At 50.2% G+C, this 24,773-nt stretch overlaps 1 protein-coding gene across 1 annotated transcript; it reads right to left on the bottom strand.

Moving 5' to 3' along the window:
- Positions 1 to 1,856: 1,856 nt before the first annotated feature.
- LOC119111555 (sodium- and chloride-dependent GABA transporter 2) lies at positions 1,857 to 23,859 on the bottom strand. The gene is made up of 14 exons (XM_037235369.1): positions 23,802 to 23,859; positions 23,075 to 23,171; positions 17,287 to 17,479; positions 16,331 to 16,465; positions 9,359 to 9,488; positions 8,776 to 9,006; positions 7,473 to 7,666; positions 6,894 to 7,074; positions 5,513 to 5,607; positions 4,471 to 4,613; positions 3,894 to 4,009; positions 3,154 to 3,379; positions 2,523 to 2,693; positions 1,857 to 2,223 (listed from the first exon to the last, which is right to left on the bottom strand). Exons 2-14 carry the CDS (start codon positions 23,075 to 23,077, stop codon positions 2,017 to 2,019), a joined length of 2,025 nt encoding a protein of 674 aa, XP_037091264.1. The 5' UTR covers positions 23,078 to 23,171; positions 23,802 to 23,859; the 3' UTR covers positions 1,857 to 2,016.
- Between the last annotated feature and the right edge of the window lie 914 nt (positions 23,860 to 24,773).

Genomic DNA, 24,773 nt, shown 5'->3' with positions numbered 1-24,773 from the left:
GACAGTGGGTGATGCGATGCCAGCCCATTGCGACGGTGGCCGGATTGGACAGTGGGTGATGCGATACCAGCCCCTTGCGACGGCGGCCGGATTGGACGATGGGTGATGCGATGCCAGCCCCTTGCGGCGGCGGTCGGACACACGTATTCATTACCATGTTACGACATGTGCATCGTGCTACGCGGAATGCGTTTATATAAATCGTCAATAAAAATGATTTGTTGAGATGGCTTTGTCGAGAAATACGTCTGAATTATTAAGTGATCTTTTTCTGACCAAGGCGTACTGGTTATGCTTTTTATCGCCGGAAAGAGTAGTCAGTGTTACTTTCATTATACCGTTGTCACTTGTATGTGCATTTACCAAAGTTCAGGTGGCCATATTGTATGGCTTGTGTAGACGAATCCAATGACACCAGTAACTGTGCCCCTAAAAATAAACTAGTTACTTTTGATTCCATGTTTTTTATTATGGTGGTGATTGGCGATGCATGGGTTTGGTCGCGAAGGCCTCTGATAAGCATTCAACCGTCCGGTCGGCCACTCCGGGTGTTCACCTTATATGGTTTGCTGCGTAGCTAAATATCTGTAAATTGCTGCAAGCAATGGCGAAAAACCCAGAGCCTATTGCCCATCAAAGACGCATCACACGTAACCATACGCCAGTTGTGCTGCGCCGTTGTGCAGAGGGTGGAGCAGGTGCTGGAGCGGAGCCTCGTCTTGTTGTGTTCCCATTGGCACTGCGCGTGCCCCGCCATACAGGCCTGCTAAACAATGGACCAGGTAGCCTCGGCGCACACCAGACAGAATGCCGCGCGTCGCTGCACCATAAACAAGTGTTTTTTTTTGCATGGCGCCATGTTTTTTCAGTAAGCGCATGCGGTGAGCGTGATCCATAATGGATGGGCACGACCGACCAGCAGACCGACCAGCAGACCGACCAGCCGACCAGCACGACCGACCAGCAGACCGACCAGCAGACCGACCAGCCGACCAGCACGACCGACCAGCAGACCGACCAGCAGACCAGACCAGCACAACCGACCAGCAGACCGACCAGCACGACCGACCAGCACGACCGACCAGCAGACCGACCAGCCGACCAGACCAGCCGACCAGCACGACCGACCAGCAGAAGGGGCTTCCGATGCGGCTTGCGGCTTTCGCTCCAGCAGTGGCTGGTCTCCGCACCGCTGCCCCGTCGCGTCTCTCAGTCAACGCTGGCATGCGGGAGCCGGAAGCGACACGAATGAGGGGAGGGCAGTGTGGCAAAGGTCAGCCACTTCGGTGCCGAGGAAACCGACGTGTTTTCTATTGCGCACGTGTCTCGAAATACACTGCTTGTTGCTCTCCTCCCTCCCTCAGGATCAACAAATTAGCATCGAGCCGGACTGGTCGTCCCAGCATCTACGCGCCTCGGGCTAGATAAATGGGGCGGGGAGACCGGAGTGTTGTGAGGGTACGAGACCTAGTGGTGACGGAGCGTGGTAGGGCGGAGGCAGCGGAGGAGACAGAGGTCTGATAGAGAGCACGAATTCCTATTTACCTTCCTGGTACCTAATTGGACGAATTTTGTCACGCTGGGGTGTGGTCCACGCGGAGTCTGGCATGAGTTCCTGGTGGCAGCAACGATCCTGTTGTTTAAGCCGTTTACCCCGACCGCCGCCACTCAGAAACCAGCTTGGAGTATCACTAAACCCAGGTGTGAAATCCTCCTGACATCTTAGGCTTCGGCACTGAGTCTGCTAATGGGTAGCAGGCATGGTAATGCAAATGAAGCAAAAACAGATTGGCCAGCTGTAAATGTATGTAGACACCAATTATACAATATCTTAGCATATAATAGACATCCATAGCATGACATTTCGCCGCCGTCACAATCTTAGAATTGCTTATGCAAAATCACCCATACGACGTGCGCTGGAGCGTAAGCTAACTTTCGCGCGGCCTCTAGAAGTCCGGTGTTGGCGACTGCTGTGTGATGCAACCCCCGGCGTCACCTCAGACGGGTTCGGCATCACTTGGGCTCGTGAGACCCATTCGACAGGTGCACCACCACCGCAGGGTCAGGGACATATCCCGCATTCGCCTCGCCCTGTGTGTTGTCCGCAGCCGCGTCGGCCGACGGCAGCGTCGATTCGTTCAGCTCCTGCGCGGCGGCCACGCTAGCCCGTTTGCCGGCCGGGCGCCAGAGCGGTGTGGGCTGCAGCCCTGCACGGAGCCCCTGCAACCGAGCCGGCACCGTCACCCTCCCCGCTCTCATCAGCCGCCAGGTGGAGGGTGCGCGCTTCCACAGCATAAAAAATAAATGAAATGTGGCGTACTCTGGCTATGTAGACTGAAAAAATGTTCGATGAATGATGGTCAGCCACTGAGCCTAATGATGACCTCAAGCAGTCTCTGCGACGAGTCGTTCCGCGCCGTCCTAGTTTCACCTATGGTCTTGTTTTATGACCGGACACGCGTGTGTTTAGACCAGTGGGCGCCGTGGTGGCTGCGCCTGGCCGTGTCTCCTGCCCGCACCTGTCGGCGGCTGCCGCAAAGGTAGGCAACGGCAAAGGCCGGCACGAGGATGATCGGCGCCACCGACATCAGCCAGCCTAGCGCGTTCACCCAGACGGGGTACACCTGCTTGGCCTCGCCGCTGCCGTAGTAGGCCGGCTGGTACTGCACGACCGAGAACGCCAGGATGCCCTGAAATCAGCGAAACAGCCGCCATAGCCGGCGGCCCAGGCAGGCGCAGCGTGCACAGTATGCACACCAGGCTGGCCGGCGACCGCAGCAGGTGCTGGTACGGAAGACGCACCGGAGCAGGTGGCAGCCAGGATGTACGGCACAGTATACCTAGCGTGAGGCTACGCAGATCTGCAGCTGGTACAGACGCTGCTCGAACAAGTTACACACCAGGATCGTCTACAACGAGGACAGACGCTATGCAACCAAGGTGCACACCAGGATAGCCTGCAACTTGGACAGGTTCTATACATGTGGGGAACACGACAGGACAGGCTGCAGCCGGGACAGAGTTGAACAAACGGCATTGACCGCGACGACATCCTGCCGCCAGAGCCTGTGATGTCCCGTCTTGCGACAACTCCCTGTCAACCACGAGTCGGAAACGCATCAGCAGCAGTGTCGCACATCAACAACTTACGACTACGACGACTGGCGTGATGTACTTCCACATGATGTACCAGTACCAGCGGAGCAGCCGGGGTATCCTGATGCCCATTTCGACCTCCATCAGCGTCAGCACCCGGTCAGCGCCGAACGCCCAGGCCACGACCAGTACTTCGAGCAGCGCCAGCACCATCAGCGACCACGAGCCCGAGTACCAGTCCATCAGCGTGAACAGGTGGATGCCGCCGTTCGCGCACATGCTGCGGAGCGCCCAACAAGCTCAAGTTTGGCAGGTCGTCGCTAGATGACGTCAGCAGAGAACCAGCCGATTGGCCGGCGCGAGCGGGGTGCGGTAGGGCTACAGGCTGATCATATAGTGGCAGATGATCCATAGCCAAATGCCTTTATTTTGGCCTTGGCTATGACTAACCTCTTCGACTTGGAAATGACAAAGCATCTGTGAACTCTGAAGGTGTATCAGAACTTGCTCGCTCGTCATAAGCATTTCTAAATGCAAGCCATTACAAGTAAGCGTTTTCAAACACCAACTGTACCAGACTAACCGTGCTTGCCGCTGTCACAAATCGTCCTGCGTCCTTGCAAGTCTCGCCGGGGCGGGATTTTACTGCCGGCACCGGCAGGGGGCGCGGTGCAGCGCCCCACACCTCCCGCCGTCACCCGATCACCAGCACGTCCAGCCGCCTGCCCTTTACACCACGGCCCCCAAATGGTTGCATGCCCGCAAGCCCCATGAACTAAGCAAACCTCACGTACCTGATGCTCAGCAAGAATCCAAGGATGGATGCCACAGAGACGACGGCTGCCTTCCTGCTCCTCAGATGAGGCCATTGGTCATAAACCGCCGTTAACACCGTTTCGACCATGGCGAACTGAGAAGCGCAGTATCGTGTATTGGGTGTCAGGTTGAGAGAGAGAGCTTCATTGGCGATTGCGATAACGTGTTAGTGGCATTGGATCCGCAGATTCAGGCCGTGCTCTGCATTCATTGTCCTAGTTGTTAGTCAACCTTGTTTATTTGCGACCATAAGCACAGCTTCAATGCGTCGAGTTTACGAATATAACCAATGATTGTTAGATAATGCTGTTTCGCCGGTGCCTCGTGGAATATCTCAGCACAATTAAAAACGGGCATTGGCTTAGCAAAATTACATCTAAGGCAATGGCGATTCATCATTGTTACTTGCGTCAGGGCGTGCGCTGCCTATATTTGCTTGGAATGGGCACGAAAGTAGACGTACATAACACGCCGCAATGCAGTGGCTTAGTCCGAGACGGGTTCAGCAGTAATAGCACTGCGCTCCGCAGGCACAGATGACGGGCAGCGTCTCACCTGCGAGTCCAGTCCTAGAGTGATGATCATGAAGAAGAACAGAACAGCCCAGACTGGGGCGACGGGCATGTGCACGACCGCCTCCGGATAGGCGATGAAGGTGAGCCCAGATCCGGACACCACCACTTCGCTCACTTTCTTGCCTGCAACGCCGGGAGCAGCAGCTGTGTCACGTTGTGGTGGGAGCAGGGATCAGGGGCCTGCATACACGAGCCGAGACCGATCTGCGAGTGGCGTTTAGGGTTTAAATTTTACGCACGAGTGGTGAGGCTCAGAGTGGTGAGGCTCAGAGTGGTGAGGCTCCGAGTGGTGAGGCTCCGAGTGGTGAGGCTCAGAGTGGCGAGGCTCAGAGTGGTGAGGCTCAGAGTGATGAGGCTCAGACTGGTGAGGCTCGGATGTGGCGCAGTGCGATCAGCTGCTTGAACGTCATCGGCAGAGAGACCCGGAATGATACAGTGTGATCGATCGCTTCCGACGTGTTTGCTCCCGTAATCATCCGTCGCCAGCTATGCCCGGTGCAGAAAACGGGACTCAGGCTGCTGCAAAGACAAACCATTGAAGTCCTCGCGGTTGTGCGGCAAGGCGTATGATCCTCTGCAGGAGGCGTTTGGCTGTTACAGAGCGCACACATCACGGTCGTGAGCTGAATCACTACGAGTCACTCGGCGGCTTCTCGTTTCTAGTTGGCTACGATTGTATCTGGTTCATCACAGCACCCACACCATGTTGCATCATTCCGGGCCTCTTTGCAGACGATACACGGTGATACATCGGGTGTTAGCTGGTGCACGGACCACGACATTCTGTCGATGGAGAGAGATCAAGCCACATTCTACAGCCTGAGCGCGTTCGGAGCCAACGGCCATGCTTGAAATAATCGGCGGCGACGGCCATCGAGTGGTAAATGCGAACAGCACTGGCGGATTCGACACGACCCACCAATGCCTGGGTTGGTTTGTTGCTGAAAATCTACTCTCAGTTCGAGGAAAATCAAAAGCAATAACACTGGTGACGACGCCAGCACCACCAAGCCCAAGCTTACCAAGACGTTTGGCCATAAATCCGAGAACGGAGAACACTACGAAGCCCGCAAGCACGGATGTACCACAGTTGGTAAACCCTACGAAGATGGCGTCTCTGGAGCAAAGACGGACAACAAATGAACACATGCGGTTGTGTATAACACCGTTTTAAATTCAACAGCGAGTTCGATGCAGCCCGCGGTTCGTCGTTGTGATTACTGACGCACGCGAAAGCAGGACGGCTTGTACCCGGTTATGACTCTGGGCTGCTAGTTCTGCTTATGAACTTGGTGTGCAATTGATAAAGAGGATTGTCTCTTGTTTTCTTGTCTTATCCTGGTTTCTTGTCTTCTTGTGGCTTATTACATACGCATAACTTTACATGACTGCATATGACTTTAATAAGAACGTCAAACTGAAAGCACAAGCGGTGTTACACTTACTAAGTATGTGGCCATTCTAATGAATCTCCATTAAAGACACCACGCAACAACTAGTTTTATCAAAGCTCGGTAACAAATGAGGTGCCCTTAAAATAAAAAATGTGATTTTAAGGAGAAGAGAACCCCTGCAAAGGTTTCGGCAGCGGTCGCCAAAAATTTTTGAATGGGTCGTGAATGTACCGCACGCGAGGTAACACTTGTTTCCTTAGTTCTTGCCTTCCTTCCGCCCAAGTAAAAGGGAATGTTCCAAGTTCGAACATATTGAAGCAAGCATCAAATATGTGCAACCAGCTCACTTAGCAACTATTGGTCCATTTTTTAGTGGAAGAGGCTGCTCTGCGCAATTTCTCTGTTTAGTAAATATATTGTTCGATGCGTTATACTTTTATTACGTCATCTCAGCTTGTTCAACATTGATTGAGAGCCAACTGATGACCTTTACATCTGGCAATCGCGCTCACAAACGCTAGACATGACAGACTCGATAATTTCGTTTTTCTTGTTCTTGATTGCGTGACCAATAGAATGGCAGGATTTTAATAACGTTATTATGACCATGGATGCTTCGGTGACCTTGGAATGATCTCGAAATGTTCCGTACAATCTCGCGGGCGTGTGGCTCAGAAATTGGAAGGAGCTGGGTTTTAAGATGGGCAGGACTGTGAACAGTACCGACACATCTTCAAGATGACTATTTAAGTTCAAACCTCCATAGAAATACGGAACACTCCCTGTAAGGCCGAAGACTAGGCGGGACTGTGGGCCTTCCCGCCATGCATGCTGAACGGCGCGGGTACGTTCCGTCGAATGTCGGCACGCTCGCCTGTCCTGACTAAGCCCGGCGATTGACCCGATCAAGCGCGCCAGCGTGTACAGTAGCTGGCGAAGTTCTGCCCGGTTGCCTGACCCCCAGACCGACATCACGCAGCTGGTGTCGCTGCAGCAGCTGTAGCCTGACCTCATGCAGTTGTTATCGAAACGATTGTAACTGGCGAGGGTGATGACGCCGCCGAAGCTGAGTCCGAACGAGTAGAATATCTGGGTGGCGGCGTCGGCCCAGACCCGCGATTCAGTCAGTCGCGACATGTTCGGCGTCATGTAGTAGGCCATGCCGTCGGCAGCACCCTCCAGCGTCACGCCTGGGGAGTGGTGGTAACGTCATCACTACGGCGCTGTCTGTACCCGGAGGCGCGCCGACGACGCCGTGGTCACGCCGGCCGGCCGACCCACCGACGACCCACCGATGACGCCGGGGTCACGCCGGCCGGCCGACCCACCGACGACGCCATGATCGAGCCGGCCGGCCGACCCACCGATGACGCCGGGGTCACGCCGGCCGGCAGACCCACTGATGACGCGGCGGTCACGCCGGCCGGCCGACCCACCGACCGAGAAATATGCCCAACGCTTTACGCTGCATTGCGGTTTGTGATCTCACACATTCTCTATTCGCAGATGCTCGCCTTGCCCTCGACCTCGTGCTTCCTCGACATTAACAGGCAAGGTTGCAGCAGACATGTGTGGTGAGGGCACTCACCGCGCACCAGAAGAATGATGAGCACAACGTAGGGGAAGACGGCGGTGAAGTAGACCACCTTGCCGGAGGACTTGACGCCCTTCATGAGACAAAGGCCGACGATGAGCCACGCGGCCAGCAGACAGAGGCATAGGTCCCACTTGAGAGTGCCGTAGTCCTCCCACGAGTGATCCAGTAGGCCCAGCACATAGTTGCTGAAACGATTTAGAGGGGTGGTGCAGGTTTTTAAAAAACGTGCGTGCGTTACTTTATGGTGCGTGAGAAGTATTTTAATGCGACAGGGCAGGTCCATGAAAAAACACAATTTTTCATAAAATCAAGAATGGCCGTTGGCGTCAGTGCACTTCGCCATTTACTTCGCCGTCACTGAACATCGAGCCATACGTCCCAAGCAATTTACAGTAACGCGTTTCGGAAGGGCTTCAGTATTGCTGACGGGATGCTTACTTAATGAACTTTGCTCCAAAAGTCTTTGTGTACGATCATGGTACATTCGTGGCAGTGGTAACCGAAACAAGTTGTCATTTTATTAATTACAGCACCAATTTGCCATAAAGTCTACAGTTCAAATATTTAAGAGCAAGTGACAAATCCATTCACAAGCTTCTTTGTATTGGAAAACAGCGTCTGCTTATAGTGATGAGCAACAATTCAGAAGGCAAAAGTTTGCCAAAAGCACGATTTGGAACGAAAAAGTTTGAGCATTTGAGACAAATCTCGGTAGACTGGGTGTGCAGTCCAGAGCCTGACATACCTACTTGTTACATATGTATATAGCTAAATTTGAACCAAAAATGTGGTACTGACCCCTAAATCTGCTCAATTACTATGCTCCTGGGGCGGAAAGGTCCTTTTAGGGTAGATATTTGGCGGTTATCGTTTTCTTGGCCACCTTGTTAGTGAACCGGTTTCAGCTGCGGTAGGCAGAAGCCAAGTTGGTATGTTAACAAACACAGTAAACCGTGTTAAACAGCCAGACAGGAATATTAAGTGATCGAAGAACGTTCTTCAGATTGTAGCTCTAACAACAAAAAACATGCTTAAGCAGCTCTCGCAAGACGTGCAGGCCGACAAAGGGAGAGTCCAGTATCAAACTCTGAAGGAAGATAAGTGCCACAGGTAACGCCAATTTCACGAAAACCGACCAAATACGAAACTGCTTGCTGTGAACGGTCTCCTATGGACATGCTTTCCATCCCAGCTGCCTCGTTCGGGCCTACCCCTACGCTGGACCACGTTCTTGCCCAGTGCCCGGTACACACGCATACGTAGAAAGCAGCCATGGGAGCGATATTCTACTCACGTGAAATAGTCCTCACTGGCGGATATGCGATGTCCAATGTCTCCATACGCCTTCAACAACGAAGAGTTAACGTTGCTGGAGCAGTGTGTGGCGTTGAAGAGGGTGAAGTTGTTCTGCGCGCAGAACGCGTCGATTGGGTAGCACGTCTTGTTCCAGAACAGGTCGGTGCCGCCGGTTTGGTTCAGGCACGCCTGTTCCTCGGCCAGCGTGAAGCAGTTCTCGGTGTTATAGCTGGACGGTAAGATATCGTGTTGTTCACGCTAGCCCGCCCGCCCATTCACCAAGCGTTCACCAGTCATTTTGTGAAAATACAGCTGATGAGAGATAGTGTGATGCCAAATGCGACAAATCACAAAACAGTTACGCTAGCCAATCTACAGACGGTCGTGCCCAGACTCTTCTCTCTTCACCAAAAAAGCTTACTACGCCTGCAGTGCTACTTGGTCATGTCATCGGGCCGCACCCAGCCAACCGCATCAGAAATCATTCACAACGAAGACCAAAATAAACGTTTGAAGCGACGTAGACAGCATCCCTTGTAAAGTGAACCTCGGTGTATCGACAAGTTGCGTTAGTATCTTACTCGTTGGCGCAGCTGGACCAGCCGAGCGTGCTTCTGAATGAGGCAACGGTATAGAAGATAGTCCATGTCATGATGAGGTTGTAGTAACAGACGACCAGAAACGAAACCATCACCATACCGTAGCCGACTCCTGCAAGCGAGCGGTGATAGCCGAAGTCATTTAAAGAGCGGATGTCTGCTGCAGGTATTCATACCAGAGCAATACAGAAAGAAGGATTGCCGCTTAAAGTATGCAGCGATTTGAAAGCGGGCAGATTTAATACAGCTTACAAATAATCAGCCTCTACACTCATCACAAACCCCGAAGGCCGAAGAAGGCATGCGAGATCGTTTATCGGAGCAATGCAGGAGCTATACTTTTACCATGTCTCGACTTATATATATATATATATATATATATATATATATATATATGTCACCAAGGCTTTTGCCATGTGCCGGGGTATGCTTTCAACATAAGCGCGAGCATGCGATAAAAGGTACTCGACTGTCTGAGATGTTATGTTATGTGAAGGGGAAAGAGGTTTCATTTTATTTCATTTCATTTCACCTGACTGTTTTTAAGGCCATGTCCTGAACGGAGATAGTTGCAATCAATTATATAACCAATATTTCGCTTTCTTGGGATCAAATACCTCGTCAATAAACGATCAAGTGCGACGAACAATGTAAGCAAAAATAAAGTTGTTTTAGGTTTATTTCAAATTTTAGCATACCCGGTCTCATTTATCAGTGGCCCCACCGTATTTTTGTCTTATTTTGAAGCGTCACCAAGGTCCTGATTCCGACGTACTCTGAATCGCTTAAATCATGGCTTTTCCAGCGGGACAGTTGTGAACAACATATAGCACAATGAATGCCATACATGGGCCGATAGATTTCATTAGGACCTCGGTCCTTGAGAGATCTTTTATCGGCCCCGTGTAGCATCATATGTAAGCAGATGCGTGACATTTGATAAGCAATGACAGTTTTCTCGGAATTTTTCTGAATAGTTCAGGTTTTTTAGTTGAAGTAACCGCTCCTGCGTGGGAAATTTCATTGAGCTTCTTGCTCAGCACTATAAAAGTAATGCTTTGCGTTTGCCCTGCTTTTTGCAATGTGTGTGAATTGTAGTGCTTGCAATGCACTAATTCTTAAAAGTGCTTGCGTAATAAATGCTAGAACGCTTAAAGCACTCTATTTAGAAAAAAACATATATACAAACAGCAGGCTGCTATCACACCAATTCAACGAAGCAGTGCACCATGACTTATATTTCTCCCTTAAAGCGTTTGCAACAGTTTTTTTCGAAGCGCTCTTTGGTTTTAGGAAACAGTGTATCTAATGGTCTACAGTGACATCCCGATTCAACCAATGTACTTCTCGGTAACTGGCCCTTGTCGCCCGCTGTGCCGATCCCAAATGTTCAGTTGCACTGACCGTATTTATACCCATCAGTAGAGGTGCCACTTTAAATCTCCCGCACGCGCGCAGTGTGGGGGTAAAACACCCCAAAAACTTACCTCTAGTCTGGAACAGCTGACGGCGGCCTTTAGCAGATTCTGCCGTCGCTATGACGACGGCAGTTGAGACAGCTCGGTAGTTGTGGAGTAGAGCTACACTCTGTGGCTAGTGTTTGATAACCGTTGACGGTGTAATTTGAACTCGAAAATAACCAAAGCTAATATCCCTATTTCATATTTATGGCACTGTAGTGGCCCTCCTAAGCGTTATTATAAGACGTAACTGGTCCGAAGGTTTCACCAGAGCATGTTTTTGAAATATGCTCCAAAGGTGGGACAACTGAGACCCTTTCAGACCATTTAAAACAAAACTCACCCTTTTGTTTCACAACTCTCTGTTGTTTCGCTTCTTTCCTGCCTTCTTGAAACTCTTCGTTGCTCCACATTTTTTGAGTTAAACCAAAATACCATGGAACCTTTTGCACGGATGGTTTCATGTTCTTAAGATGCTCAAAGGGGCTTGTCGCGAGTTGACATCTTTTGATCCCAGCAACCAAAAAAAGCCGACCCAGTCCATTCGACAACTTTCCCCACGGTCTTCTTGCCAGATGGCACTGCGGAGGGTTTAAGTAACGCGCAGTGCTCCGACACGACTGAACAAGTCGGGTTGGCCCCGTTTGGTCAGTTACCAGCAGTCTTTCTTCCAGTGCCCCCATAAGGCTGCACCGGCCACAGTGCCCTCGGCCTGGCCAGTTACCAGCAGTCTTTCTTCCAGTGCCCCCATAAGGCTGCACCGGCCACAGTGCCCTCGGCCTGGCCAGTTACCAGCAGTCTTTCTTCCAGTGCCCCCATAAGGCTGCACCGGCCACAGTGCCCCTCGGCCTGGTCAGTTACCAGCAGTCTTTCTTCCAGTGCCCCCATAAGGCTGCACCGGCCACATTGCCCTCGGCCTGGCCAGTTGGTAGCAGGCTTTTCTTCGATCGCCGAGCAAAAACAACGTGCCAGTCACGAGCTCGTACCCAGTGCCACCACATCACAAGTCACGAGCTCGTACCCAGTGCCACCACATTACAAGAGTAGCAGCCCTCCATTGAACCCAAGGGCCTGGGAAACCAAGCATATAACGGCGCTTGTACTGCGCCATTGCTACCGCTTCCAAATTATAATTGCATGTTCAGGCTAAACAAGTTGAGGCAGTCCAGAGCCCTTTACAGATCCAAGAAACGCACTAAGTATCAACTAACTTTTGATTTACTTAACCCAGGCAGAGCCCAGCCCGCTACAAATTTCTAACATTGAGTCGAGAACTTCCGTCCGCTAGCGTCAAGCACGGCACACGACATTCTCTCGGCTGCGATGGGCCATGTTGGTTGGCAGTTATCCCTCATTTTACACGCGGACTGTGGCCAAAATCACGGGCAACATTGTCGGCTGAGGGGACGTATGGAGCGCATTTTTGGAAGTGTGGGAAGGAAACAGGGGTAGCCATGGATGACTTGGACCGGGTCCTAACTCCGGAGCTTCTCAGCATAGCCCCACAAACATTGGCATGTGTTATGTCGCAAGTTTATTGCTTTAGCTAATACCTCAACCACCCTCAACCAGCTGTTATGATTCTTAGCTGGTGGTGAGAACAATCGTGATTTCTTGTACCGGTGGGGTGTTGTAGTGTTGATAGGTACACTGTCATATGCGACGAACTTACACAGGCATGGGTCGGTGAACATATGACTAACATAGCAGACAGGTGCTGAAAAAGCATTGCAACGATTACGAAAGCTTAACAGGTATCTGCATTTTCACCACAGCTTTCCATGACTCCAAACGTCATGTCAAACACTCAGATTTGGAAAATCGGGTCGCAATAATAACAAGTCATGAGCATGGCTGAATTAGGATCGGTGGTTTGATAACGCCAGAACTCCAGCTCTACGTCAAGGTTTGCAGGTCCTGGCGTATAAGGCAGGGATACATCCTCTCCGGTTATTCGCATGTAGACGTTTATGACAGCGTGTTAACAAAAGTGTGTGGCAAATATATGTGTCACCTAGGCAGCAGCGCATCGCACCACAGTGAATCTTTTTTTTAAATCGTTCATGACGCGTGTGGAGCTCACACGCCTCATGCCTGACCGTGAGCTAAAAGTTGATCGTGACTGTCGCTGTGACCGACCGTGGACTAACGTGCCTGAGTGTGAAACAGTGGCTGCCTCTCTGCCCACACTTGCGCGCCGCCTTAGACCGCGCCAGACGCTAAGGGAGGGGTTGTTTGAAGGGGCGCCGGGTGGCCGCGTCGCGCCGGAGGAACAATGCGGTGTTCGTTGGACGAGTCGGCAGGAAAATACGAGCTTCATTTTTCATGGAACCAGTTGAAAAGGTGCGTGCGAAATTCAAAAACCCTACATGACACTCACCCTGATGGCGGGGGGGGGGGGGGATCGCATCGACCCCCCTGTTACGGTTTTTTTAGTATACCATCCTGGCATGTAGTGCAATCGCGCCTAAATTGCAGTGGCTTAAGAGGCATCCATTGTATGTATTTTGACACCAAAAACGTGTCCATAGGCGTGTCTGGTTTTCTAGAGGCGGGGTATTTTCAGGAACGTTGCACGGCGCTCCAAGGCCTGAGCGGGCGGTGAGTGGCAGCGGACGATGCTGCGGAGCGGGGGCGGCGGGCTGACGTTGCTGTATCAACGGAACCATACATCATCACTCTATGATAAAATCACGGCGTTCGTTATCATTGCATGGTAAAAACGCATACAACTATGCGTCACTGCGCTAAAAGTTGAAGAAAAAATACGACTGTTTGAATTTTGGGTCGCTTAAAGGAATGGTCTTATACCTATGTACATGTAAAGCTGAAAAGGTACTATTTGCGAGAAAATTTGATATTCAACATGGTTCATAAGGATAAATTACTAACGTAGCAGCATAAGACGTACTACCAATCGTGAAATCTCGTTTAAACCATTGATCTTTTCTGCTAAGCTCTATCTTTCTTGGTTTGGGAACGGCAGAGGGGTCGCAGCGACCCCCCCCCCCAATTCAATCCTGTGTTTTCGAAACGGCGAATCAGCGCGATGGTTAACACCTAAGATCCGAACCTTAAATCCATATGTGCATTCTTAACATATCGGTAAATTAAACGCAACTATTCTTGAGAGCCAATATCTCGTTGTTTTGGGGGGAGGGGATCTGTGACAAACTGTTTCCCAGATACAGCCGTTCCAAAAGTGCATTTTCCCAATCATGGGAGGTCATAAAGCGTCTATTACTTCCAAAGGTAGCTTCAATCTCCGCAGTTGCTCTCAAAATCGCATTGAGAGCTTGGGACACCCCATGGACAAGTTTTCATTGATGCCCATCGGGTCAGGTGGTATTGGTTGCGTTACATGAAATTTCCCCACGAAAGTTGTAGACAGGTCAGCGATGACATTCCTCGTCACTTTTAAGGAAAATGCGCAATGATGACACCACAATGCAGTTTCATTGTAAGTATCTGTCTGTGGTGTGCGTAAAAACCATGCAGTGGTTTGCTTGCGCTTGCCCTATGAGACGCATACAGTCCTGACCAGTGACCTACGCAGGACGACGCGATACCTGACAACGAATTGACCTGACCAACCTCACTGTTACCGGCAAGCCCGTGGCGGTATGCTGATTATGAGGTGAACACCTATATGACCTCACAAGCACAGTGTGAAGGAGCTGTCGGAAATGGGGTGTGTGTGGCTCATTTCATATAAAACTAAAAGCATAATTGATTAAATTGCAATGCCCTTTTGACAAACTTTAGGTCTGTAAAATCCCTGTTTCATTCCTAAAAACGCATCACAGTGTCACCTAGCTTTTCCAATCTTTTGAATTTTTGATGCGTGAAAGAGCTAGGTATTGGGAACCAAGTTCCCAAGTGCGGGGTTCAGGCCATCATTAGTTGGGGGGGGGGGGGGGGGGAGGAAGCTTGAGAGCTGTAGCCCTCGCAAGGAGATAACACTTTCCACTGTGTGGAACAACCGTGGAGAAGAGTGAGAAAGGGACAACTATCGAGAAGCGTGCGAAAGGAACAGCTGTCGAGAAGCGTGAGAAAGGAACGGCTGTCGAGAAGCGCGAGGAAGGTGTTGAGCAACCCAAGTGACGAGCGCGCGCTCTGCCGTTTACAGTGATGTCACGACATTAGTGGTCGGCAAAAACTCCTACTGACACGAGTGCTACGACGTTTGTTACACGCAACATTACTTCTACTGCAAACACTTATAAGGACTTAACTTATACGCCACATTATCTCTACTGCAAGACTTATACACGACATGAGTGCTGCATGACACAATATATAGTCCAAAAAACTTAGACACGTCATTACATTTACTGCAATAGCGTATACAGTCGTTGCTTATTTGCGACGTTGCTTGTACTGTAAAAATTGACGCACGACGTGAGTACTACACGACAAAATTTATGCTGCAAAACCACATACGTTAGTTACATGAGATCGTTAGTCATAACTTCTGTAGCAAAAACTTGTTCACGACACGAAAGCCAGAATTCCCTGGTGAATGCTGAGAGCGGGGTCCCCTGGTCAGTCTGGAGGTTTGACGGGGATACATTATAACATCCCCTCCCTTATGCGGAAGGCTTTCTGACCGGGGAAGGTGTACCCAAATCGCTGCAGGGTCCTCAAATGCGCGGAAGGATTTTTCACCGGTGCACTGCGCAGGGATACAGCAATTGGCACAGCGGCTCTGTTCGAACTATGGAGCCGGAACCCCGGGCTGAAATGAAAAGGAAGCGACCTACTCGTAACTGAGGCCGCTGACTAGCGTAGCGCCCTTCCATTACCTTATTATGAACTGTTTCATCGTGAGTCTTCCTATCGCCCTCCCTTTTCAAAGGACTCAAACCAACGCAAGAGGTGCTCTGACATATGGGGTCGCGTTCCTGTCCCTGTCCTGTCGCGTTCCTGTCCCTGTTCAGCAAAGGTGCCCCTGGGGGACTTGGAGACCCTTGTCGATACAGGACACCATGTTAGGCGCCGTGGACCCCTGCCTGACACAAGGGGTACCTCATTTTTCAGGGGCTCCACCTATGCAAATCGCGGTCCTCAGTCTTGTCCCCACTTGGGAAATGCGATTCCAGGACCCACACCAATACGAAGCCAGCTGTTTGGTGTTGGCGGTCCTGTCTCTGACCGACATGGATTATCACATGATCTTAGTGGTCCTCAATCGGCACAGGCGACTTTATCACTGACATTTGAGGGCCCAGCTCTGTGGGCCGTTGTCCGCTCAGACGACCTCTAGCCAGCCTTTTGGGTCCTCCAATCGGGCTCTGGCCGTAGGTCCCTGCCTCTCGGGATGTGAGGAACGGACCATGCCCTGTGCCTCCCCATCCCCTGCCTGTACCTTTCTGGCTACATCACTGTAACAGCGTACGCACGGACGGCGCCGCTGGGTTTCCGGGCTGCTCTGGCCGCAGCTCGCCAGCCTGCCCTAGCCAGCCAGTCATGCGGGGAGCGATTACCGACTCACCGGCGAAGAGCGGCGACAGGTTCTGGAAGAGCATGCTGGGCCCCAGGTTGGTGTACTGGCCAATGGTCAGCTCCATACAGAGCAGCGGCAGGCCAGCCACCAGCAACGTGATCAGGTACGGCACCAGGAACGCACCTTGGGAAACCCAGCGTCGTCACACACACACACAGCAACGGGCATCGATTTAGAAACTCCATTACAGCAAGCAGCTTACCGATGTACATTTCATTCAAACCAGCAGCCATGCTGCAATTCTTTGGATACAGAACAGTGCTTGGATGAGCTAAGCACATCCTTACCAAATTTCGTAAGCAATAAAAATCATGAGGAAATCATGAGGAGAGGAGCCAAAGAAAACGCAGGTGTCGAACATGCCGACAGTTGGCATGGGAATTAAACACGTGTCTACGCGAGCTTACGTTTTACTCAGGCCTGCACAGGCTCGTACCATGCAAAAAAGTACAGGAACATCTGCTCGTGGTACGTTCGGACGAAAAGTCGGCTACAAAATTCCAATTGAAAAGGTCAAACGAAAAAAGGCAGTCAATAGAGAGTCGATAAAAATGAAAGCCAAATCGGAAAAATCAAAACGAAAAAAAATCAAAAGGCTAAAAGTAGACAGAGAAAAACTGAAATGAAAAGAGTCAAGGGATAAAAACGCATCGGGTTAAAAGTCGACAAGAACAAAAGTCGAACCGGAAAAAATTCGCAGGACAAAAAAAAACGATAAAGCTAGGAGTCAAATCCCAGAAAAAGTTGAAAGGGATAAAATTCGAGTGTGATCAAGGATTGGACAAGACTTCACCAGTGGGAGCCTTAAATCTGGACCTGGTGTTTGTAAAATACCTAGCGGAAGACGGGGAGCCAGGGTCAGGGCCACATTTAAGACCACGTGTGTGAATATCTATTGGAGTGGAATCTGCAGACTACATCGTCACCAGCTGATGCCACCATACCTCCGCCGTTCTTGTAGCAGAGATAAGGGAACCGCCAGAAGTTGCCCAAGCCAACGGCGTATCCCACGATGCTGAGTATGAAGTCCATCTGGGAGCTCCACTGTCCGCGGGGTTCTGTCTTCTGTGGTTCGCATTTCTGGTCGACATCTAACTCCCAGGAGCCGCCATTCTGAACTTTCTCAACAGCAACTGTCTGGAAATATTCACTGCTCGGTTGGAACTGTCCTTCATGATATTCAACACCACATTAGCACATCCATTGATTGGACTGGTGCCAAAACCTGGAGCCCAATGTTACAAACTAACACAAGACGATGGCTTAAATTATATATATATATATATATATATATATATATATATATATATATATATATATGTATAACAGTCACCGTTGTAGGGTCGTCATCATTTTATTTTGAACGGTAAAATGATGCTTATTTTTGTTTTCTGATTATCGTTGATTATCTTTTACCGTTTGTGGGGTCTGCTGGTCTGTTTGCAGTACGTAGGTCGTGTCAATGGGGCTTGGATCCGCTCCTTCAGAAATAAGCCCCTTCCACATTGCATATTTCGGCAATACTCTCGTAGTAAACCGTGATGGCATACTACGAGGCCTACTATCTTTGAGTTTTCGTCGTGATGGCCCCGTAGTATGCCATCATGGACGCATTTTGTTTCCATTTGCTGCGCCTACAAGTAGGGACGCAGGAAATTCTTGCTGCGCTCTACTTGTAGGCCTGGACATGCTGTTTTGTAGCACAACTTGCTGACTAATGACTGGAGAAGTGACAGCGCGGGCTTCGATATGTTGGTGATTGAGTCGCGTATGTGTTTGTCGACGGTCTGAACAGGCTGTTGTAGCAGGTAATTAGAACAGGTAACATGATCAGGTCGGACATCGTTTTTGTTGCTCTCTGCAGCTGTAAATGCACAAGTTTCCTGGAATAACAATGTTTTGTCGCTCTGTTCGAATAAACTTTATGACGCTATCGTTGTATCTGGTAGGGCAGTCGCTCAAGCTGTTTAAGTGTCTGCCTGAGTCTGCTGGTTTGAAATAGGCTGAGATCGCAACAGGTTTGCAATAACCGTCCAGGGACACGTGAAGGAAGCTAGTCTATTCGTCTGTAGTGAGGCTTGCTCAGACGAGGCTTTGAGCCGCAGCAGGTACTGGTGGCCATTGATGATGATGTCTATCTTTGAGTTTTTTGTCATCAAACAGTCAATCATCTGTGTTCGCCCTGTATCTGTGAGCTCCATCTGTGTCTTTTGTGACTTTATATCAGCCGTCGTCCATTAGCCATGCATAAACGTCCCACCGTATCCGCTGGACTCGCCGGCCGGATGACTCGCCTTTGGAAGCGTGGTGCGCCATTGCATCAGCCAGTCGCCCGAGTGGGTTATGTGCAGCTACTAAACTTGTACTCGTTGGAGCATTTTACATGAGATATATCTCGGGCTTCTAGGTGCCATCAGTAGAAGTAATTTCGTGTATTGATACGGAGTAAATCATTTTTTTCCGTAGAAGTGTTAAGGGGCGTAAACTTCTGAAGCAAAGATTTTGTCCTGTAGCGCTACTGTCGCATCTAAGTATTGACTGGTAACAGAAGTAACGTCGCGTATATCTGAGAAATGTATAGCTTTTTGGAGTAAAAGTTATGATGGGTGTACATTTTTGAAGTACTAGCTTTGTTGTATAACCATTATTTTGTGTGTAAGTTTTTGCAGCACAGGTAATGTGTAAGTCTTTGCAGTAGAACTAAGCTCGTGCATAAGTGATGACTGCACAAGTTTTGCCGTGGAAGCAATGCCGTATATCAGAAATGGCTGCATACATATGATGCAAATCGCGGCCATGAGCCTGAGAAATGGGCGCTCAGCCCCAGTCCGCTACGGAGCCGACTGCTCAGTACTGGTGGTGCCTCACCGATGTTAATAAGACCCTCATCGACTCAGGGACCCCAATCAACGCAAGCGGTCCTCGCATACTAGTCAGGACGCTCTTTGGCACCTCAGGGGGCACGTATCCCAGTGCCCAGCACCCCGTCCTGCTTGCGCCACTGTTTGGCGCGCCCCACCAACGCCAGTTGGCTGCCGCTTCCCGGTGCTTCAGCACCTGCTGCGCGGCCTCCTCCACACGTGTCAGGCGCAGGCCAGAGCAAACCGACGTCTGCGTCCGCCTCGGCCGGCCAGCCAGCCGCCGCCGCCCATAACTGAGCGCCGACGAGAATGCGGTACCGCTCAACTCTGCTGACTGAGCACGTACAGCTCCCCTATCCATTACCATATCGAGTCCCGGGAGACCCATACGCTCAGAGCCAGGAGCGCAGCCAGGGCCGTGGTAAGGGGCGGCACACAGGCTGGACGAAGCCCTCTCTAAAAAATTTCCGAATATGGCCCACTTGTTTATGAGGGACGCCATTTTCTTCGAAGCATTTGTATGTTAACTTTCCCTGACAGGAACAGGAGCCTCAAGTTATGAGGAGCTGCAATTTTGTCTGCATTTTGGAGTCAATAAACTGAAGGAAGCAGGCGTTAAACGGCTGCATGGAATACATTGCAGGCGCTTTTCATTTTGCCATGGTTCACTGGACGCTTTCTAAACTGATAGAAATCTGAGGCTTTGCCAGAATTTGTTCCGGGTTCGTCGGAGATACTGAGGACCCTGTGAACGTAGATTGCAGATCAAACCGGGATAAAAAAATTGTATTAACATGTCCCCCCTGGAAATGCTCAACTTGCAGTCATAATCGAAAATTGAGGCAAATTATGGAACATGTTTTTCAACATGTACTCTCGGTGATGGTGTTCGGTAGTGTTTTGGAAATATGTGCCCGCAGGTCTTCGAAACGAAAACTCCGACGCCCGCTGCTGCACACTCAATGGGCCGCTCGGCGTCGGCTCCGGGGCTAGCAGCGGCCAACGGACGGACGAAAAGGGTTACGCATCTGGAAGAAGAAGGTACATTCGAACGCTTTAGGACATGAGTTAAAACGTTTGGAATGTAGTCTGCGCGTTCATGCTACCTGTGCAATTTACGATGGATGATATGAATGAATCAGCATTCACAGGTCTACGAACTGGTGCTGGAACTGGTGGTGAATCGGGGAGAGTAAAAGGAGATTAATTATTCTTATTATTATATTTTTGAAAAAGGTATGCCCCATTCTTATGTTTGAGCAGTGCGAATTGATTGTGAAGTGCACAAGGCGTGGCGGTTGACTGTGATCATCAAATCAGAGTGGACATCCGCGCGCTGCGTACCATTTCATTGTCAACATGGCGACCAGAGAAGAACAAGACCAGCGCGGAGCATGATCACCGGAGCCATTGGTGGCACCGCTCATCCCCTTGGCAGGTATGCTAAGTCACTAGCAACGAATGCGAGTCTAATTTTGCCGAAGACGCCTTGGAATATGACGCACCCCTTCAGAAGAAAGATAAAGGTAGTATTCGTAATTATATGCCCGTAATCCAGGTTCCCATTCAGTTGGGAAGAGGGCTCCAGCCCTCCTCCCTTCCCCCGACCCTGATAAAGAGAGTGGGCAAAATCCGAGGGGAGAGCATCGTTTCGGGGCTATTTTGGGGCAGGTTGCGTCATTTCTCACTGCCTAGCCCTCCAAAAACTAATTTTGCTAGACTAAGTCAATGTTCATTAAAAAACAAATTTTGCACCGAAGGTGCTTCGCGCCGGCTTCTGTAAAACTGACTGCGACCAGGTGCACCGTGCATACTTGCCCCTTCTCTAAAGGGATTGAAGAAGATTAAGGAGAATTGAGCAACGCTACATAGCATGATAGATTTTGAAGGACATCGGCACGCGTGGGCTGTACTTGACCTATGGTCAAGGCCACATCCGAGCATTTAGCGCGGTTTGTAGGTTGATTGTCGTTGAGAAGGGTCAGCTTCCAAGTCTCTGGCACAAATGATGCCAAAATAAAGAAAGCTGTGTGCAAATGCAGTTGCATCCACATTTTTCGCATTCAGTCCTCATACCTGGAATCTAAACACCACCAAGGAAACTTCTATTTCACTGTCAAGCAGCCTTCAAAAGAGATTAATTAACTTCGCGTTGAAAGGCTGCCCGAAACGTAAGTCTTTACTTCGCAGAACTTTGAAGGTGCTTTTAAGAGGTAGCAACATGTCTAAGGAGAAGAAACCCCAGTCCCTTCGTATGTATACATGAATGCCCCACCCAAGCAATACCAAGCCGTGTACCAATACCCGCCCACCGTGCCAACACTCTAGCTCCGTTCATCGACGCTCCTAAGTATGCTACGAATACAACAAAGAATGGAAGCATAATTTCTCCGTGCTTTTGTCAATTTTGTCCATGAACAAGAACATCATTGTCGTGCTAGAGGTCAGCAGTTATTAAGTCCTTCTCATGCTGGTAATCATTCACATTTTACATTCAAAACTATAACAAATGCTCTTGAAGGCGAGCAAATCAGAAGGCCGGATTTGGACTAGTTTTGGACTGCTTATTTCTCCGCGAATGTCAGCTTTTCGCTCAAACCAGTCATATTTGACATTTTCAGCTCAAAATGGATACTTTTGCATGCATTCACAAGAATTGAGAATGTGCCTAATGCCTTTTAAACGCGCCCCAGAGGCGCAGCATGGCCCTCATGACATGATTAAGAGTTGTTGGTCGACGCAGGGCAGGACTTTGGCACGCGTATTCCATGAGTACTTCGACTAATCTCTTCACAGGAGCATTGGTAAGCAAACTGCACACATGATAAACTATATATATATATATATATAGCAGGTTCTCTCCACCACATATCTCGGTGCAGATGACAGCATGTTGGGCATGCCATGTTTGAGGTCACCGGAAAATAAACATGAATTGTACGTCATAAGGAAGCTGAAGGCTATGCCTATGACATATAAAGAAATGGGCGTAAGCTCGTGCGTGAAAAAAAATGTGTCCGGTGATTATGCACCAACTATGCGGTTGAAATTTGTGCAATGATGTAATTGTTTATGTTTTTAGGGGGTCCACTGTCTTACAAACATGTCCGAGGCGCATGCTCATAGGTAACTTCACACAGTAACATCATCCAGGGTAATTTTTACCACAACGCAATGAAGTTTCGTGGGTTTATGGCACTGTCATACCTCATAGACATAGAATCTGGAACCTATTTTCCGGTTGTACTATCTGACTTTGCCTGCCCTTCAGCTTTGACCTGAAGTTTCTTAAGCATGCCATAGGCTCACGCCTATGACATGCTTAAGAAACTTAAAAGCACGCCATTGTTCGACATTTTGGTCAAGCTGTTACCACCAAACCTATCTAACCTACAGATTTTTCCAGAGGAAGACGCGACCGTTCCCTACCAAAGGCCTGCACTCGGCAGTGACACCCCTAACACGACTTCATGGAACCCTCTGAAGTTCCCCAGGCCCCCATCTCCCATGGAACCGACTGCTGAAGCAAAGCCAACGACTGAAACAGTCCACACATTTATTTTTGACACTTGAGCAGTCTGTTAACCTACAAAAAAGCGAAATCGCGAAGTTGTCAAAATATGTTAACTTGATGTGACCTGTAACGTCTCGGCGATTTAAATGTCACCCAAGACACGCTCTTGGTCCAAGATGAAGCGTTTTCAATCGCGTTTTGGACATACCAGCAGAACCGACTCTTGCTTCCAGAGGGATAGGGAGCCTGGGAAGATGCAACACAACCTCTCGCAGGGACTCGCAGGTGGTTGGGCAGCGCAGTTACCGCTGGCTGTGTGTGTATGTGCATGTGTGTGTGCGCACTACTGTGTCGTACCATGACAACGCGTCGAGCTGCACCCTGGAGCTGGGGCCGAGGCGCAGTAGAAGCGACGGCCACGGGCTCGCTGAGAAATACGGACTGACGCGCCGGCCTGTTGAACACAGAGATACGAGCACGTGTTATTGGTCATTCGTGTATTGATGCTAACTTCTCATAGAAGTTAGCCATACATGCCCGAGTTAGCAGTGCTTTCATAGCATGACATAAATAGCTATTGCCCATCACAATGTCAGCATTTTCGGCAACTGAACAATCACACAATGTCATTAGCAAATGTTGTAGCGACATCTTACTGCGCGAGATGCTCCAAAATAAATGGAATCCTTCGCAAATTCACGTGGTAAAAAATACAATTTCTACGCGGTGTCATCCTCTGTCAAGTGGACTAGTCGATCCACTTGCCCGAGACACAGAACACGGGCTGCCAGAAAACATTTTTTAGTCATAACCCCACACACCTGAGCAGGATTCCCCCAAACAATGCTGTTTTAGAGCATTTCAGTGATGAAATGCACATCATCATGTTGAGATGCGCTACTTTTGTATCTACTTGCCAGTTACTGGTATTTGATCTGGCATCGAGCAACGCCAGCAGACCAACTATGATCCCCGCGATTCCAGGCAGCCCACAATCTAGAGCCAACGCCAGCAGAGTCTGACGGCGGGCTGCCTGAGCCGCATCGCGGTCCGTTATCCGTGGTGAGCCACTCCATTACCGTACCTCCTCCGAGAGACTCCGTCAAGACAGTGTGTACGGCCCGCAGTGCACGGCGTGGACACCGGCGCTCGAATGCCTCGCCGCCTCCGCCAGCCGGCCAGGGCGAGCCATGGGCCACCAGAGGGCTCCCGGCGCCGCCAGGGCCCACCAGCGCCGGGGCGCCCGTGAATTACGGCCGTAGAGCAAGGCGCCAAGTCGAATAAGGACAGACGCCCGAAAAGTGTTGGGCTTGAGACTGAAAGTCTGACCACGTTCTTGATATAGCGTCTGGGCTAGGAGTCGGGGGAACGGCATGCTGATGGTCAGGGAGGCAAGGTGGGGAGGAGTGAAGGAGGAGGAAGGGAGGGAAAGAAGGGGGAGGATTGAATGAAGGAGGTAAAAGGCCACAAGGGAGAAAGAAATGAAAGAGGGAGCAAGGGAGCAAGCAAGCAAAGAAAGAATGAAAGAAGGAATGAAGGATGTGGAGAAACGAAGGAAGGAATGAAGGATAGGCAAGAAACGAAGGAAGGAAAGAAGCAAGGAAGAAAGGAAGGAATGAGCAAAGGAAGAAATGAGGAAAAATAAAGGGTAAGGAAGGAAAACGCAAAGCATGAAAGAAAGGACGGAGAGTGAGAGAAGCAGCAAACAGTCATGGACAGTGTACCACGAACAGAACATGGAGATAAACACATGTAAGATCGGTACGAAACCCGGTCTTGTAAGGTGTGAGATGAACATGACGAAAGCAGGCATCAATATTTTTTTCAAACTGAAGGGTACTCGTGCCAGACCACCAGTAGGAGTATGGCTATCAACGCCATCGTTTTGGTGTGGCACGCGTGCGGCACTCCGTGTGCCCGTCAGGCGCGTGCACGGATTTGGACTGCCGACACGTGCGCGGATTTGAGCTGTGCATCTCCAGGCCAGCAGCGCATACAGCTACGACCACTGGGATTCGGCCCGCGCGAAGGCTGCCGGTGCAGCGTGGGTCTCCGG

This window comes from Pollicipes pollicipes, unplaced genomic scaffold, assembly GCF_011947565.3.
Source record: "Pollicipes pollicipes isolate AB1234 unplaced genomic scaffold, Ppol_2.1 Scaffold_2555;HRSCAF=2994_pilon_pilon_pilon, whole genome shotgun sequence".
Taxonomy (NCBI): Eukaryota; Metazoa; Arthropoda; class Thecostraca; order Pollicipedomorpha; family Pollicipedidae; genus Pollicipes; species Pollicipes pollicipes.
Note: the sequence above shows the minus strand (reverse complement) of the source record. Positions and strands in the feature narration are given on the sequence as shown.

Bases quoted from the DNA above. Each gene is read 5' to 3' on its own strand.
- LOC119111555 (XM_037235369.1), bottom strand. The intron at 9,007-9,358 runs GTAAGATACTAA...CTTACCGTCCAG, and splicing joins TGGTCCAGCTGCGCCAACGA to CTATAACACCGAGAACTGCT. The intron at 4,010-4,470 runs GTGAGACGCTGC...TGCGCTTCTCAG, and splicing joins CTCTAGGACTGGACTCGCAG to TTCGCCATGGTCGAAACGGT.